Raw genomic sequence first — 20,277 nt, forward strand, 5'->3', positions numbered from 1 at the left:
ATCTGGATGTTGCTGGATGAAATAAAACCTTCTTTGTTTTGTTTCCATTGTGTTACAGTTTTATTTGTAAACCCCTTTTCAAAGGGGTTTACAGAACATCTGTACATGGCTCAGAGCCCAAGAACTCACCAATTCACACATGTAATAAGAGTATGTTGGATAATTACTGCATTAGATAGACTGATTTTCACCCCTTCTGGTAATATGACGAACATTTATGCTTGTTTCTACCTCTTCGTCTACGTCCATACTGTGCAGGTCACTGTCAAGTGCATAGCAGGGAGTACTTCTCATTATATCATGTATTAGGATTTCTTCCCATTCCATCAACATATGGAGCATGGGAAGAATGCTTGCTTAAATGCAGCTGTTGATGCTATAATTAGCCTAATCAATGGTTTTGCAGGAGTGATAGATTCTAGTATTTCTTAAATGATGGAATAATTTTAACCACAGTAGGCTGTCATTTCTTAGGACAAAATCACACTAGCTAGAGAAGTACATTGGAACCATCTCAGATAAAGAGCAAACATGTTACATAAGAATAACATTCATATAGGTTACCATACCAACAACACATTGAGTGACATTATACATATACATTTCAAAACACAGAAATAGCCGCCCTCCAATAAATGAAATCCGATTGGTGGTTGCAGAGCTACACACAGAAGTGGATTTGTAATTTTACATATGATGAAAATTATTAACTTTAATACATTACTTTAGGAAAATGAACACATGAGATAGCTGCAGTAAAAATATTGCCAGAAAGGTGCTTATTTTTATATACCAGTAATAAATGTAAATCATTTTAATACTTTACAGTATTGTAAACAATTTTAACAATACTGTGAATGATGTTGCAATTCCACAGACCAATGTGACATGGGACTGTGATCAAAATTAAGAATTGTTTTACTACAGTGTGCCACTTTATGATTTGTGTAATGACTGCAAGCATGGAGGCTGTTTTCAAAATGGAATATAAAATTGAGGCCAATTTTTAAAAAGATAGCCTCATTGCAACAATAACAAAAATTTGAGTATGCCTATAATGGTTATAAGTATAGTCAAAGTCCATCATGTAAGAAGTGTAATAAGAATTAACATCATGTGCACAAGATTGTGATTACATGATGGCAGCTCCCTCTGGCGTTAATTCTGTCTCTGCAAACAGGTCTCAGCTTGCTCTTGGGGTGATACATGTTTCCCATGATTTACACAGTTACACGCATGTGTGAGTGCAGAAAAATACATGGTATGCTGCTGGATGAATGTTCAAGGGCTAGTAAGCTACCTGTTAGTAAGGTTTTTTCCTGCATGACTTGTTGTGAAAGTTGTTCTTGTAAGGTGATTGGTATGTGCAAGACATTGAACATGTGTGTGAGTTGGAACATGTCTCTCCCCGCATAACATAAAACAAAGTTTTTAAATGTGACCTACACATCACCAATATCATGTAAGTAATTTAAACAACTGCAATACAGAAGTGTGATGTTTTTCCTATTTACTATACTTTTGATATCATATTGCAGGCATTTGAAAATGGCCTAAGGCCAAAACTGGCCACTAATGTAATTTATATGTGTGGTGCATTAAAGGACTAAAACTGACAGCTTATGGTGATTAAAATGGTTACATCATTTAGCCAATATACTGAGGCTGTGGACCTGTACATGAAGAAATTATTGAATTCTAGTATGCTCATAGATTCCTCACTTAATACTGATTATTGAAACTTTGGAAATAGACTTCCATGAAATAGCTGGCATCTTTCTGCAAGAGACTTTCAGTTCAGATTTTTCAGTATTTTTGTGGCACTGTCTTGGTGGTCAAACAAACATGTGATCATTCCTGCTGCCCTTTTTTGTATACAGTCAATACTTCATGTTAGCCTTATTTATTAGGGGGTTCCACTTGCTTGAGAAATATTCTAGGGTAGTTCACACAAGTGTTCAGTAAACAGTTTCCCTTGTAGACTGATTGCATTTTTACAGTATGCTACCAATTAGCTATTAATGCAACCTACTTTACATAAGATAGATCCTATGGGATCATTCCATTTCACAGCCTCACAAATTATTATACCCAGGTATTTGTATGAGTTAAGTGACTCCAGTTGTGCTCAAAGCAAGTTTCCTCTCTTTGCATCACTTTAAAGTCAGATCCAGATCTGACTGGATACCTGTGAAGCTTTGGTTCATTTTAGATAATTTTGTCATCTGCAAAAGTTTTGATCTGTGGTTTTCAAGATGATGAGAGAAAAACATTAGTCAGGTTTGCATCATCAATGTTTTTTGGAATCTGTGATCAGCATGGAAGAGATCATTATATCAAAGAGACCTCATTACATTTGACCTCATAGATATTCTAAGATGTTATAACAGATTGATGCCAATGGTATTTTATGGTACATTTGTGGATCAGATCTGTTAACTTTCATGTAGATGGGTAGGACTTGTTCTTTCTTCCAACCACTGGGCACAGTTTGTTGTTCAAGTGATCTACGGTGTATTATGGATAAGCAAGGGGCTAACTCAGCTGCAAATTTTATATATACTCTGACAGGGACTCCATTGAGCCCTGGGGCCTTGCAATGCAAGGTGTACATGAAGTCCGGGAACACTTTCAACTATTTATTGCACAAGAACTAAACATTGTACATATGTCATACATACTGCATTTTGAAGAGAAACTCGGGGAGTGTTTTTTTTTATTATTTATTTATTTATTTTTACAAACATTCAATATGTGAACCATGAGTGACCCGGAAGATGTCAATATGATAATCGAATTCTTGCCATACCTGCCCCAGCATGGCATCGTCAACTGTGGCAGTCGCTTACCGTATTCTCTCCGGGAGCTCTGCTACATCACGTGGTACAGACGGTACATATACCAGATTGTTAATGTGTCCCCACACAAAAAAGTCACACAGAGTGAGATCTGGTGATCGGGGAAGCCATTTTATGAAACATGATATCTGTACAGCAAGGCTGATCCATCGATGCAGCAGTTCCATTTTCAGGTACCCACTAACTTCATGATGAAAGTTGGGTGGAACCCCATCCTGCTGAAGGATGAAAGGAGAGTACAGTTTTTGACATGACAAGGCACAAAAAACGTTTACTTTTGGGGAATCTCACTCAAATTCAATGCATTCGTGTGGATGCTTTGTACCCCAGATTCAACAATTATGCCTGTTCACTTTCCCATTAGTGTGAAAAGTGGCTTGTTCGCTAAAAATTAAGCGATCAAAAATGCCATCCCCATTCTCATTCAATTGTTGCAACTGCGAACAAAACTCAAAATGCTTGTCTTTGTCACCGTCATTGAGCTTCTGCACTAGCTCCAATTTGAATGGTTTCATAGACAGCTTTTGTCGCAAGACTGTGCAATATACAACTGAAAGTGTTCCCAGACTTCATGTACATCCTGTATTTTAACCATTTCAGATGTTTCTGAAAGAGATTCTCACACTCATCTTTGCAGTTGTGCAGGAAGTAAACTTGCTTAGTAAACATGCTTAGTAAAGGAACAATTGAAACAGAGTTCAGAACTTCTGCTTTTGTTTTACTGTCCTCAATTTCGGTTCCTATCTCATGTATAAGTGTGTAGACGGTAAATTTGTAGCCAATGACAGCCCTTATATATGTCTTCAGGTTTTGTGAGAGATACTTCAATAAGATTCAGGTGTGGTAATTGTTCAAGGCTTCATGCGTTACACCTCTGACAGCCAAACACATTTCATTTATTGTCTCTCTATCTAATAGCCCTATGCTTATTTTACATGTATTGTGTAGTAATCACTGCTTCTTTAGAAGCTTCTTTACTAAACTGTATGCTGTGGAGGGTTCCCTCTTTTGTGAGCAGTTCTACTGGGTACATATCTGTTCAGTGCTTCTTCAACTAATTTTCTGAACTTGAACCACAGTTTCTCAACATGATACTGTCAAGAACTAAAAGTTTCAAGTTGCCTCTAGGGATATGGCACTACTGCCACTTTAGGCAGTTTACTACAAATAAATCTTTCTACTTGATTTAGTTATCTTTTTTACTTTGGTAAGCACTGTTGTGGTTCTCAGGTATTGTTGAAAGGAAAGTGCGAGTATTAGTTGAGGACCAATTGGATTAAAATCAGTGTGGGTTTAGGCCTCAGAGGTTGTCAGGACCAGATCTTTAGCTTACGGCAAATAATGGAGAAGTGTTATGAGTGGAACAGGGAGAATTGTATCTATGCTTTATAGATCTAGAAAAGGCATATGACCGGGTTCCTAGGAGGAAGTTATTGTCTGTTCTACGAGATTATGGAATAGGAGGCAAACTTTTGCAAGCAATTAAAGGTCTTTACATGGATAGTCAGGCAGCAGTTAGAGTTGACGGTAAATTGAGTTCATGGTTCAGAGTAGTTTCAGGGGTAAGACAAGGCTGCAACATGTCTCCACTGTTGTTCATATTATTTAATGATCATATGTTGAAAACAATAGACTGGCTGGGTGAGATCAAGATATGTGAACACAAAATAAGCAGTCTTGCATATGCGGATGACTTAGTTGTGATGTCAGATTCGATTGAAAGTTTGTAAAGTAATATTTCAGAGCTAGATCAGAAATGTAAGGACTATGGTATGAAGATTAGCATCTCCAAAACGAAAGTAATGTCAGTGGGAAGGAAATATAAACGGAGTGAATGCCAAATAGGAGGAACAAAGTTAGAACAGGTGGACAGTTTCAAGTACTTAGGATGCATATTCTCACAGGATGGCAACATAGTGAAAGAACTGGAAGCGAGGTGTAGCAAAGCTAATGCAGTGAGCGCTCAGCTACGATCTACTCTCTTCTGCAAGAAGGAAGTCAGTTCCAAGACTAAGTTACCTGTGCACCGTTCAATCTTTTGACCAACTTTGTTGTATGGGAGCGAATGCTGGGTGGATTCAGGTTACCTTATCAACAAGGTTGAGGTTACGGATATGAAAGTAGCTAGGATGATTGCAGGTACTAGTAGATGGGAACAATGGCAGGAGGGTGTCCACAATGAGGAAATCAAAGAAAAACTGGGAATGAACTCTATAGATGTAGCAGTCAGGACGAACAGGCTTAGATGGTGGGGTCATGTTACACGCATGGGAGAAGCAAGGTTACCCAAGAGACTCATGGGTTCAGCAGTAGAGGGTAGGAGTCGGGGCAGACCAAGGAGAAGGTACCTGGATTCGGTTAAGAATGATTTTGAAGTGATAGGTTTAACATCAGAAGAGGCAGCAATGAATAGGGGCACCACTGAATAGGGGATCATGGAGGAATTTTATAAGGTGTCTATGCTCCAGACTGAACGCTGAAAGGCATAATCAGTCTTAAATATGATGATGATGATGATGATGATGAACCACTGCTGCTATATAGTCTCATGGTCACTGATATCAGTTTTGATGTGGGCATTCTTTAAGAGGCCATGTCTCTTGTTGCCATTAGATCTAATATATTTTTATCATGAGTCAATTACCAAACTATCTGTTCTAAGCAGTATTCAGAGAAGGCAATTTGTATTGTTTTGCAGGATGTATTGTCTGTCCACCATGTACAAAACTGAAAGTATATCAATCAAATGTTCGATGTACATTCTTATAAACTGATGAGAACTAATGCTCTGCTGTAGATATGGCTGGATTGTGCTCATGCATGCACTGAAAAAGGCTGCACACTTGAAACTGTTCAGTACTAAGAACAAAATAAAAGGAAATTTTATTTCATCAATTGACAGCATATGTGCTAAAATGTTATCATTCATTTAAAATTATTGACTAAATTTAAAGCTTGAATCATCAGCCTCCTTATAATATTGGCCTGTTGACCAAACTACTGCTTTATCCTCTACACAAGGTGTCATTGGACAACATTATTGGAGGAACATGAAGTCAACCATCCATTCTGCAGCCCAGCAGTATCAGTTCCTTCAAATAGCTCTTTTTCCTCACAAAGCTGAGTGGACACCATTCACGTCTTTCCACCAAGGTAAATTACTTGGCTGAAATTCTGAAGATAATAGGGATAAAGCACAGGGAGTGAAAGATTATTTACAACCTGTATAGAAACCAGTCTGCAGTTGTAGAGTCAAAAGATGCAAAAGAAGAGCAGTGGTTGAGAAGGGAGTGAGACAGTGTTACAATTTATCCCAGTGTTATTCGCTCTGTACATTAAGTAAGCAGAATTAACTAAGCAAGAAATGTTAAAATAATTTGCATTCCATGTAGTGCATCCCACAGATGAAAGGGAAAATTACAAGCAACAGACAACAGGAAATACTTTAGTGACTGCCCTTTTTTATCCATCATCCTGCTGTCTCACTATATGGATAACTATAAATGTCCCAAATGGATGTGCACCAGGGTATAATCTAACCTGAAAATCAAATCATTCTAATCGTACTCAGGTTAGAGAAGTGACATACATTCAGATACAAAAATCCAATCATAGTTTGCTTAGGAATAAATTAGAGCTATAAATGACACTATCTTTTGTTGGGTGTGTATGCTCTATGATTTCTGTTTTACTATGCAGTTTATGCCAGTTGAATTCCTGCCCCTGACACACTAACATATCTGCATCCTTTTGCCTATCTTTAACACACAAAGAACTGACTGTTTCACTCCTCCTTCAAATGTGTCTTACCTTTAGGAAAGGACCATTTCTAAACTATGGTCCACAACTTGCCATCTTCTTTAAACTGTTTACTATAATAACTTATTTCCATTCCTCCAGAAAGCTGCCGCCTCACCAACAGCGACATCTCATTCTATGGCATCATTTAACACATATCTGGCCTTTTCACCATACAAAATTTTCTGTCTCAACATCAACATAAAATTGAAAGCAAAACTCATTTTTTGTTGTTCTGACTTTCATTTTTGAGGTCCATTGTGCAAACTTGTAGGATGATAAAAATGGAGATGAGCAAGACCACCTCCTAAGCTAACTTTTCCATGTGGAGCATTTGGGTGACCTTCCTGCTTCCAAGATTTGAAATATATGGTCTGGTACAGTTAGATTGAGTTTTTGTGGCCTAGTTTCTTGCAAAACAACTTGAATTCTCCTCACATGTTGCATCTCTATGGTTCCTCTGTGGATCCAGAGCTACGTTCTCAGTGTCTCAATGTTGCACTCCGGTTATGCAAAAGCCAACTCTGCTTCTCTGTCTATATGAAATCTGTCTGCACCAAGTAAGCAGGTAGCGCAAAGAGGAAACCTGTAACATATACTGAAATGGGTCAAGATGAAAATATCTAAGAAGAAAAGCTAGGGGTTAATAAAACAGTGAGAAGAAAAAGAAATCTCCACTATAATAGTTACAGGCAAGAGAGGGAAGATGATTAAAATGTAAAATTAGAAAAAAATATGTAGTAAGGATTAATGAAATTACAGTGGTAAATAAATGAAGGAAGAAGTAAATGCAGATTGGTGTAATATGATGTTTTCTATGGAAGATAATTTTGTGCCCAAACAAAAAGTTATTGAAATATTTTTTGTAGAATTTCTATTAGGCCAGTTAAAAAAATAGCAAAAAAAGATAACTACGTACATTATGAGAAGACTTGCTTATGTTGTTTCAAATCAAGGATAGATGTGGAAATGTCTTTTGTCTCTAGTCTCTTTCTTCCTGATGTGCTTCTCAGTCATGCTTCTTTATAAATGTATAGATTCTGGTTCTATAATCTTAATTTTGAATGAGATTTTCATGTTGCATCAGACTTACAGTGACTGTAAAAAGATTCAGAACCCTACATATTTCAATTTGAAGCTTCATTAGGAGAATGCTCACTGTGCTTATGACAATTTAGAGTGTAAATTTTTAGATACTGTAGTATTTATTTTCCATGTGAAGAAAGAAAATAATAAGACATAATATACACTACATTAAGCAAGTTAAAACTCAATATACACTACATTAAGCAAGTTAAAACTTTGGCAGTTGTCCCTTTTTGACACACAATAAGTATTCTGACAGTTGACAGAATGTATTAAGACACACAAGTTTTTAAAGGTTCCTTTACCAACCTGGATTAGTTGTATATGGTAATTTAATAAAAATGTTGTAGTACATCAGCATTTTGACATGGAAGACTTTGTGGGCATTGGTCAACATAAGAAAATACCTCCCTATAGTCTTGGCATACATGGCACCACATCTGTACTGAGAAGCCAGAATTATCCATATAGGCACAAATATGTACCAGAGCCATTTACAGATACACAATATCCTGCCCAGCTGATTCAGCAATAGATTTTCCACTAAATTTCTCCCAATGGCAAAGTAAAACAGTCACCAACAAGTACTCCACTTATCACACAAAAATACTCGGGTCTTTAATAAGGCAATCATGTCCTTCATTGGGGCTTAAAGTTCCTCTATGATGAGAGTCATCCTACCCAAAATACTGCACAAACCATACAGACTACAGAGTATTGTAGTCCATCTCTATCCTACCCCTATTCCCACCAGCACCTGACAAGTCATTCTCATGTAACCATAACAAAGGTGCAAGATCTGTGCTGTTTACCCACATACTGCCTATTTCCGCAGTCCAGTAATAGGGATTTCCTTTCTAACCAAAGGTTGGGTTGCATACAAGAACAGCAATATAATGTACTGATTTCTGTGCATCTGTTTATGTGGGTAAGACAACTGATCTGTTCTTTACCATCATAAATGATGTCTGCTTAACTGGAGCTAGCCAAAAATTCAACCACAGGGTTGCTGAAAACATGCTGCACACCACACACCACAGTGCTGGATGCTCTACTGTCCCCCCTCCCCCTTTCCCTACCTCAGGCACCAACAACTACGGAATTGGAAACTATTGCTCCTGGACATCCTCTGTCATTGCAACCCCACTGACCTAAACCACTTCTAGTCCCCAGCCCAGTCCTGACTATTTCTTCTCCTGTCGTTTTACATTCTATTCCTCCTCTCTCAACATTTTACTTCTTTTTCAGCTCCATCTCTCTCTCTTTCACCACAGTTATGAGATTGTTATTTTATTTAATCCTCTTCAACATTGAAACTGGTAAAATGGAGAAACTGATAATTGTTTAGAGTGGTTATTGGTTTGACACTTGTATAATCTTTTTTAGTTTTCTGTGTATTGGTCTTGATATTTACATCATATCACTTGGGATTTGTCGGCTTTGCCGCATGTGGGTACTGAGATTTTACTTCATCTATAAACAGCTCCCAAAAACAAAAAGCCTTTATGACAAAACAATTTTTGTAAGTTACCAGGTCCATTTGACCAAAGTCACCACAATTATCCACAATTTTAAAAAATCTTTGAATATTTCTTGTTGAGCATTTCAAAAGTGTTCTTTCTATAAATAAGTAGCTAAGCCCGATATGCATTGCAGTGCCTCTTTTTTTTCCAGGTAAGTACATATACACAGAGCAGACACATTTACATGTACAAAATAAATGAAAGACAGTGGTTTTTTGGGCATTAAGTTTTTGTCCACAGCTACACCCGCATATGCAGTCATCACATATATGACACACATGTATAAATTTCACATACATTTAATATATTTCAAATGTATTTGTATACATATTTCATTCATACGTATAGCAAACTACACCCTGACTTAAATTGTGAAGAAGCTTGTATTTCTGCCAGTTACTGATTGTTGGTTTGAGAAAAAGGACTGTCACTGGCAACTGTCTGAACCTTCAGTGTTTTACACCTTGTGGCTTGAGAGAGGACATTAAATGTATCTGTGATATTGAGTTGTGTAGCATGATCTTTGGTCCCGATACACACCGGCAAAATCATTAGCATGCTGGTGTGCTAGTTCTCACAATATGATTTATGCATTGAACAACACAAATAAGAGACAGATTGTGCTTTTAAAGCATTACAAGTCAAGTAATTACTAGAAAGAAATACCAACAGGTCATTTTCAGGCATTTCTACATATCAGCCCTTCTCATTGTCACACCTGCCTGTCACAGTAGTAGGGGTATCCTACACTCACACTACTTTTATAGAAATAAGGAGTCAGGTATATGCCAGATTTGTCTGAAACTGCTGCACGCAGTCCTGAGTTAAACTTTTATGTCACTCATTCTTACCCCAAACCCTCATCCATAGGGGTGCTAGGGTTGCCTTACTGCCACAGCAAAATTTTGTCAGATAGTAAGTGATACTTGTGCCAGTTCTGGTACAAATTCCTTCAGGTGTCACAGAGGTATGCTGGTGTGTAAAGGCACCAACAACTCTAGGGGTGAAATGTCATAGTGATGAAATCAATAAATCCAGCAACCCCAAATATTACAAATTTGATACTGCCTTTATTGAATATTTTCACATGTCACATTTCTCATCTCCACCCCCTCACCCTGCAGGGACAGTTGGGATATATATGCCCACAGTACTTGTTTAAGCTTCTATGTCACCCCTTTCCATCCACACCACTATGGATGGTGGGTGATTCTTACCCAAACAGAAACCTTCATGGGCATAACTCGCATAAGTTGCATCTCAACTGGATCAATGGCACAGGAGCGCATAGAAGATGAACAAACAAATATTCATTCCGTGTATCATGATATCTAAAATCTTCAGTGTAAGTTCTTGTTGGTACAGTTGTGCATGTTCTAATGAAGTTTCAAAGACAAAATATCTACATATTCCAGTACTTTATATGCTAGCTACATTTGTAATGGAGACTATGTATTGGATCATTAAGATAAATATAATGTTCATTAAATTCATGTTGCATACTAAAACTCATATCAGCAGATGATGTACCAGAATGTTTGTAACTGTATTTGTTGAAAAAAATGCATTCAACTCTTCCATTTCCATTTAGGTTGTGCCACATGTTTTCATTCTTGTTATACATTGATGAGCCAAAACATTATGGTCAGTGTTGCTGTGAGATTTAATGCAATGCGGTGGAGTTACAGATGTGTGACACAGTAAGAAAAGCAATTAAATGGAGCAGAAACAAATGGGGAATCATTCTAGCAATGATGAGACTGCAAATGGGAAAATCCACTGACATAAATGAATTTGACAAAGGTCAGATTGTTTATAGCTTGGCATCTGGGGAAGAGCATCTATCAGAACAGTAAAACTGGTCTGCTGTTCATGTGTGACTCTCATGAGGATCTAATGAAAGTGGTTTAAGGTTGGTGAAACCACTAATGGGTGACTTGGGCATTCACATTCCATCATAGTCTCTGGGCAATTACAGGTACAATAATGATGCAGGTGCAAGTGTTTTGGAGCACACCATTCAGAACACATAGTTGAACATGGTATTCTGCAGTGGACAAGCCTTCCACTTTTCCACGGTGACCCAGTGACATCGTCAGTTACAACTGCAGTGGGCACAGGATCATCGAGACTGCACTATCAATAGAAACGAGTAGCTTGGTTGGATGAATCATTTTTCTTGTTATATTAGGTCAGTGTTCACATCTAGATACATCATCAACTAAGCAAGCAGCTGCACGAAACACTCCAAGCACCCAGACACAGTTTGGAGGGGGGGCAATTTTATGTTATTATCTGGGTTTCTGCAGGACCTGTAATAGCAAGCCAAAGCAGCATGGCAGCTGTGGATCTGTGGATATTGTTGCAGCCCATCATGCTCAGTGTCATCCCCTATGTCCTTGCCACAAGGCCAGAATCCACCACATTCACCTGATCTTAACCTGATGGAACATCTCTGGGATGCTATTGGGTGCCAGCTCCACACTTACTAACCACCAGCCTGTAATTTGCGGGCACGTGTGACCTGCATATAGACATCTGGTACCACATACCTCAGAAAATATGTCAAGAATTTGTGGAATTTGTCATGCAGAATTGCTGCTATATTGTGTTTCAAAGTTGGACCAACAAGTTCTTAAGCAGGAGATTCTGTTATCCTGGCCCGGTGAGTTTGAAAGCCCACTGGAAGGTATGGACCTCAATGATGGCTGCTAGACAGCACTGCTGCAGTCTGTGAGTGCTGCCATCACTGATGCAGGCACCATTGCTAGTACAGGCTCACTATGCCTGCCTATCAGTGCTCACAACTGCTCTTTAATGCCACTGGCACAGCAGCTCTGCAATCAGTTGTGGTTTTTCTGTGCTGTTGTACTGATATCACTACACATTGTTGTCTTGGTTCTGAATTCACTAAGTCTCTGGTTTTCATCTTGGTTTATGTGCTGGACTTGCTTTTTGTCGTGCTGTCTCCATTGCTTGTCATTCTGTAGTTGTTGTCTGCTTGTTTACTCTCAGGCGATGCACTGCAACGCCCTCAACCGGTAGGCCTATTGTACAGGTTTTTTAATTGTTTCCAATATCATCATAATCTGGTCACTATAGAGATGATACTGTTTTGGCTCATTAGTGTATATCAGCGAATATCTTTAGAGCTCCGTTAATTTTCAGTTTTTTTGTTGGTGTAAGATCAAAGGCCTTTTGCTTGCTAAAAATATGTGTTTTTGTTTCTTGTAGGCAGTATGTCAGCTTTGCTGCCCTAAGTTTGCCTTTATGTTTCCAATGTTTTCTTATAAACTGTATTTCCCTCATTCTTTTTATGCTGTTATTACGAGAAAATGCAGACCCAGTATTGTAACTTTGAGACAATGCATGAAGTTATGTTAGGTTTAAACTGTAATTATTATAATGTGGAATATATGTGATATATGTGCAAGTGTTGCATGCCTGTAGTTGAAATTTGTATATGACTGCATGCTGCCCATTTAAAAAAAGTGTTCTTCAGTCTGCACTAACTGTCAATCTCTCTCTCTCTCTCTCTCTCTCTCTCTCTCTCTCTCTCTCTCACACACACACACACACACACACACACACACACACACATGCACACATGCAGTTACTATTTACCTATCTATCGTATTTCACAGACCTTGCATTAAAATTAATGGATGGTAAAACCTGCTGCTCACAATAAACAGATTGGCTTGTTTTTCTTCTATACTTCACTGCAATTAATATGTTACCTGAAGTCGATCTGTCAGGCCAACAAAAATGTGAAAAATCCCCCCCCCCCCGCCACCCCCACACTCACCCTCATAGACAGTGAGTTACTTTTTAGATGCCTGATCTTTACTGCCCCTCTACATCATAGTTATACTGCAAGAAGTCTAAGGCTACACCTAATGGAACTACCATAGCATAAAAGCACATTTTAGGACCTAACTGGTAAACTTTGAAGTATGATAATTTATACACAGAGGCTAATTTTTTGGTTAGTGACATGCCCTTTTCAAGTCATCACTGATTAGTTACACACATGAGTGAGGTGTAATGGTTATGGTATGTAGCACACAACAGCCAACTAATATTTAATTGTTACTTTGCTTATAAGCCTTCATTGTGCCTTACATGTGAGGTTCTGGACACAGCATGCATTACTAATTGTTTAAGGTAACTGATATTATTATGTGTTACACTGTGGTAAGGGCCAATGGAAGAGATATTCAACAGCCATTATAGAAAGGTTTTACAAAAAAATTCAACGAGTATGTTTCCTGTGGCATGTGCTGAGGAAAATAGAGGTCACAATTTGTGTGTACTGCAGATTTACAACCTACACTTGTATCACCCTTAGAAGGCACAAATACTACGACCACTTGAATTTCTGTATAGGTTTCATCAGAATTTTAATGATGCTGTCTTTCACACTTGTTATTCATTTGCATTACCAGTTGATTTAACAGTATGGATTGTCACATCTGGGACCATGAGAATCCACATGTAGATCTCATCTGCAATGATTGCCCATGAACTTCTGTAACAAAATGGTTGGTATTCTTTTAGGACTTTGTCAGCATGCTCAAGTGGTTCTGGTTACCCTACATTTCAAACTTCGTTTCACATTTACGACTGCTGCAAACAGTAAAGCTGGCTGTGCACAGCAATCGTTAGTTGCAGTAAGATGGAGCCCCAGCAAATTTCGGGGTTAATATGTGAGCACAGTAAACAGTTGAATTAAAATAACATTGGATAGATCAAGTAAGACATGTTGTGTGGCCTGGAAGTTCACCTGATTTAAAACTCACAGAATTTTTTTCTTCTCAATTGCTTCAGTTGTCACCAGAGCAAACTGATTGTCTGAATTAGTTATACATTTCACAATATGAAAGAAAATCCTGTCACACTTGATAGAATTGAAAGGCCACTGGTGTGAAGTATCAAGCATGCTCAGGACAGACTTATTGTAAATTTATATGAACATGATTACACCACAGTGCAGTTTGTGATTGAAAAGGGAACTATCATTGTATTTTCATACTTCCAGCCATATCTAAGACAACAGAGAAAGTCATCTACAATCAAATAACAGAATTTCTCAGAGTAGGGAAGGTATAATTAGTCAAACACCAGTTTGGATTTCACGAAAACAGGACTGTTAATGAGACAATTTTCAGTTTCACTGACCAAATTTTTAAATACTTCAATTGAACAGAAGTTTCTTCTGGAATTTCCAGTGGCCTAAGTAAGGCTTTTGATCTTGTTACTCACTTATTGTTGCTTTAGAATCTAGAATCATATGACATCAGATATAAAGTAAATAGGAGGTATCAGTCATAGCTGACCAACCAATACCAAATGGTAGAAATCTGAAAAAATTTAATCTGACAAAGCCATAATAAGCTGTGGAGTCCCACAAGGCTCAGTACTGTATCCTCTCTATTTCCTACTTTCTATCAATTACCTTCCATTAAACCTCCTGAATACTTTTCCTGTTTTACTTGCAGGGGGCAAATAGTTGCTCTTCCAGTATGTCTCAGCTCTGAGAATTGAATTGCAAAGTTAATGCCAAAACCAAAAGGCTCATGTCGTGGCTGCACAAGAAAACACTTCTCTTTAGTCTAACCAGAAACCAACCTGCTCACACTGAGCCCATAAAAATTATGGGCAAAAATTTGAACAAGTAACAGAGACAACAGGGAGGAAAAGTTGTTCACCATTGAGAGAAATTGCTTCAACAGATGGACACTCCCTGCTACACAATGAGAGTCATCAGGCAATCTTGTGAAATAAACACTGTGGGCATATCCAGTATACATGTGTGTGTGGGGGGGGGGGGGGGCAGGGGGGAGGGGGAGGTGCAATTTGAATGGTGCTGAATGAGAATTTTCTAGTTTGAATCATAATTGAGGGAGAAATTAGAAATTTTTATATTCAATATTTGACTTACTTGGAAGAGAGCAGTATTTATGAAAATTCCTTATCACCAAGCCATAGTCCAATGTTCTGTGTCAAATCCCAAATCTCCAAATTTGTCAACTGTGACACATGGAATTAGGACATATGATATTTTGATATCAGATGAGTACATTTCATCTCAGCAGCCCCCTTTGCTATTATTGTAGATGAATAGACTATGTGCTGGCTGTAGTTTCCTCTCTCTCCCACCTGTCATCAACAGTAGATAAGTGACATTTCATTCTGCACAACTCACTCATTGCAAGAAAAGGTGTAATGTGTATGAAATAACAAAATCGTTTCTGATTTGGGTACTGAACAACCCTTCTGTATTTTCTATCACATAATATCATATCACTTTGTCATATCATCATTTCTCTCCCTAACACCCCCCCCCACCTCTCTCTCTCTCTCTCTCTCTCTCTCTCTCTCTCTCTCTCTCTCTCTCCCCCCCCCCCCCCTCTCTCTCTCTCCCACTCTCACCACTTGTGTTGACATTTAATTTTCTTATTGAATTCCAGAAGGTAATCTTTTAAGCCTGGAAGTTCAAGATACAGGATGCACTACTGTGTATTGCTCTTGACCAATCTACAAACTGATTTAGCTTCTATAACAACAGCGTCATTAAAACACAATTCTAGCTGTTTTATTACAGTACATTTTAGGACAGTCACCTGTGTTTCACTATTGATAAAGATGGTTTGTTGGACCTGGACTTCAGAAGTATAAGTGGATTAATGAATAAGGCACACTAAAATAAAAACAAATACACATTTAAATTCTTCTCTCTTTTCACCTTTTCCCGTAGCTGTTTTTGGATTCTTTGGATATTTGTTTAGTTTCGTTTCTGTTAGATTATAGATGCATGATACACACAACCCCCTTTTTGTTGTTTGTTTATCATTGTTATTTTCTAGTGATGAATTTATTCAAGCTCAACAACAGTTAGTCCGGTCGGCGAGTGAGGAGGCTCTCCCAGTTACACCGAAGGGCTCCAGCACATCAATCAGCCACCACGCACGTCACCAGTCTTCGCACCATCGCAGGGGTGCTTCTAGTCCCCATCAGGACAAAGCAGTAAAACGGGAATACTACCCCTCCCCACCACCGTCGGAAAGTGACGAGGGCTCTGGGGAGGGCTCTGTACGCGATGCTGCTCCCAGTACGTCAGCTCCTAGTGAGGGCAGGAGAGGAGACCCCAGTGACGAAGACTCAGCCGGAGAGGAGGACAACGATTCCTCGAGAGATACTGCTGCCTCGTCCTCCGTCTCCGGCACAGAGCAGACGGCCTTGCTCCGCCCACGGCGGTATCCCGAGTACAAGCACTGATCCCAGTTGACTTTAGTTGCTCACAACGTGTTAGACACAATCAATCATAGATCTTGTCAACTGCCATATGTCGTGTGTAAAATACGTTTGTCTGTTGCCTTCACTTGTTGTCAGACTGAACAGGTGACAAGAAGTGGTAGTGTTATGTTGAAAGTAGACATCTGTCACGTGAACACTGTGCCAGTTATAACTTCTGTTACATAGATTGATTTATTAAAAAGTGCGTAAGTTTTTTAACTTAACGGTATGAAAATATTCGTTAGAGACAGAGACTTCAATCGTAACTACAATGTAAATATACTACTGAGTGGTGCTGATACGGACTTCAAAAAATCCTTGTGACATTTTATTGTATGTATCCGTTGTAAAAAAAAAAGTGACGTGAGGAAAGCCTCGCACAAAGAAAAACGGAGGTAGAATGGAGAATGTTATCATGTTCTGCTGTGTACTTCTTTGAATTACATATTTTATAGGAAGAATGAGTAGTTAATTTGTTTTAGATATTGTTGGAATTTTTTTCTGCACTTAAACTCCTGGAGTGCTTTCATATCATAAAAATCAGAGAAATTTCCTGAAACAACAAAAATTTCAGAAATTTTTCTGATAATCTTATTTGTTTACAGAAAAAAGTTCAACTTTCTATATTAGGCATTTTACAAAACTTTCTAAATCCTGTCCAGAAATCTTTGTAACTCGAAACCCTTTGTGACGACTATCACGATTTGTGTGTCGGAAGATCTTATTTTAGCAAAGGATATTAATCTTTTGAGTTACCAAATTGTTAATAATTTTCCCTTCTATGGAACATTCTGCAATTTTTCACTTAGCACTTACCTAGTCACAAGAAACTGTTGTATCACACAGTACCTGTAGAGCCCAAGTGCTGCAGATTGCAGGGTAATGCTACTCCTTAACTCTTTTGTGTAATAAAATGTTTACAACTTGTCTTTTATTTCATATCAGATCTATGTACGTCTCTCACATATTTGTCTTTTCAATATCATATGTTGTTGAGTAAAATTAAATTAAAGCTATGTAATTTGGCCTAATCAGGGAAGATTACGAGGGAAAAGAAGACTGTGCCAATAAATTTCCCCGTCTAAAGAATTATAATAATAAAGACTTTTAAATGCATGGGAAAGTGAAACCAATTTTTGTTTGATTAATGAGATATGACTGCCTCCTACAGTTACACATTTCTACGTTTAACAAAGTTATATTCATAAGAAATGTGAAATCTCAAAAGTGCTCACCTACTGTATACAGATGTAGTATGTAAAAGTTATATGAACTGTGTGCATGGAAACAAGATTGTTGCATGTCAGTGACTATACAAATGGATTAGCAGTTCTCTGTATCATGAGTGAGTGATCTGTTCAGTTGTGGTTCATAAATGTAGGGATTTTCCATGTAACAGTGGATATATATGCATTAGTAGCATATACTGAAAACACTATGAGGAAACTGAACAGCTGGAGTGAAATGAATAAGAAACTGTGTGATAGACTTTATTTTTATTTATTTTTCACTATTGTTTTGTTGTGGTTGAAAGGAAGAAGCCATCAATAGGCCTTCAGTCCACAGTTAAGAATAAAATGTTGTTGACTTTAAACTAGTGGTTTGACTAACGCGCTGTATTCAGTGATGTTAATGAATTTTTACACTACCAGAGTTTTAGAATTGATATCAGTATGTGGAATTAAAATGACTATTTTACTTTTTTTAAGAAAAATAATATTGAGAATGACATAAGAAAAATGTTGTTGAACATCAAGCCATGATGGTCCACATTACATCTCTTTAAAACTTTCATGTTGAAATTGAACATCCTCCTCATCATGCTTAGACCTTGCTGTTTAAGAATTATCTGATAATCTGTAATGAGTTTATTTCTTGAGACTGTGCCAAATCCATTGCTGACCAAAACTGACAATGTAAAATCAAATTTATTTTTCTTTCTAGTATGAGTTTTGTTCAGTTTTATTTTGTTTTGTCATAATTAGAATGTACCTCAACTACTCAGATATGTGATTTAGGGATGTAAAAGATATAGTAACTGTTGTGTGAAATATTTGCTCATGAGGAAAAACAGAGTTCATATGAAATTTATTGCCACAAAAATTTTTATGTTTTAAGACAGATGAATAAAAATAATTTTAAGTCATGTTTCATCGATTTAATGTTTCTTTGTGTTAATACTGAAATGTAAGTTGTGTGTTCGTGTGCAATAATCAAATTTAGTTTCAGAATAATAGAAGCAGATGAAAGATTAGAACAAGTTCCAAGACCAGGTAAGCAGAAGTACTGTATTTTACGGACTATAAGACGCTACAGACTATAAGACATACTTTAACTTTTATGCAAATTTTTTAAGTAACATTTTTACTGTTTTTATTACTAGATTGAAAAGTCAGACTAAAAAGAAATCTTAGTTTATAAAACCGAACTGACCTTTAAAATCACTGAAAATCGTCATCCGAACTTTCTTTTTCTCTTTTTTTCTTCTTCTTTTCCTTCTCCTTCTCCCTTTTCGTCATCATCATTGTCCTCTTCATACATACAGTACTTTCAATTTATAGCCTGTATCATATGAATATCTTCCCCCCCCCCCCCCCCCTCCATTACAAGCAGGCTCGTGAGTCCCTACAACTCAAGACTCAAGTTCGCTGCTTTGATGCACTGCTGCTGCCAGTTGAATCCAATGTTACCAGATAAAGATAGATTTCCCATGACATCAAATATATGGCCATTTTTAAGATTGGTGGGAATTTTAAATCAAACATTGGACAGTTTTATATTAATTACGAGTATAAGACGCACCTGAATTTTGGAGGCAATTTTTCAAAGAAGAAAGTGCATCTTATAGTCCATAAAATATGGTACCTTCTCTATCTTGCTCCATGCACTATGCCCATAGTGAAATACTGAAATACAGATACTATAAAAAAATATTCCATTCCCTTAGAAACAATTCTATATCATTTGTGTTGTTACAAAGTGTGGCTGTTTAGAGGACATAAAAAGAGAAATGGTAAGGCTGAACGTAGATGTGGGAATTAGTGAAATACAGTTCATTAAGGGAGATGAAAGTTTAATTAGGATGTGATAATGTAATAAATAGTAGGAAAAGGAAAAGAAGGAAAAATATTAGGTGGACTGGGGGGGAAGGAATGTAAGAGGAAGCCAACTGATAGCAGTTTGCACAGAACACAATTTAATCATTACAAACATTTGAGAACAATGAGAGAAGGTAGTATACATAGAAGAGACCTGGAGATACTGGATGTTTTCATATAGGATATAGAATGGTAAGATACAGATTTAGAAACCAGATTTGAAAATTCTAAACATTTCCCAGAACAGATGTATATTCTTGACTGCAATTTATTAGTTATGAAATGCAGATTAAAACTACAGAAACTTTTTCCTGCAGAAAATTAAGAAGGAAAAGAAACCTAAGCAAGTGGAAAAGGCCCAGTAGAAAACCTGAGAGAGCACACATGATACTATATTTAATTGACAATACGATAAGATTTAGCAACTGAAAGAGGCAAGATATGCATCTAAATACATGATTAAAAAATTAGATAGGTAGGAAGTGGGTAGTAGCAAAACAAGAATGGCCAGAGAATAAATGTAATCCTGCAGAAGCATGTGTGACTATAAGAAAGATAGCTGCTGCATATAGGAAAATTAAAAAGACACTTTGAGGAAGAAAGGAAACTGCTGTA

At 37.5% G+C, this 20,277-nt stretch overlaps 1 protein-coding gene across 1 annotated transcript in view; it reads left to right on the forward strand.

The window, feature by feature from the left end:
- LOC126176584 (disintegrin and metalloproteinase domain-containing protein 22) overlaps positions 1-18,681 on the forward strand; it is a 1,067,821-nt gene extending 1,049,140 nt beyond the window's left edge. The window contains exon 27 of the mRNA XM_049923744.1: positions 16,135-18,681. Within this exon, the coding sequence (XP_049779701.1) occupies positions 16,135-16,546 (412 nt within the window). The 3' untranslated portion in view covers positions 16,547-18,681. The remainder of the gene's footprint in view (positions 1-16,134) is intronic.
- Positions 18,682-20,277: the final 1,596 nt, after the last annotated feature.

Source organism: Schistocerca cancellata, chromosome 3 (assembly GCF_023864275.1).
Source record: "Schistocerca cancellata isolate TAMUIC-IGC-003103 chromosome 3, iqSchCanc2.1, whole genome shotgun sequence".
NCBI lineage: Eukaryota > Metazoa > Arthropoda > Insecta > Orthoptera > Acrididae > Schistocerca > Schistocerca cancellata.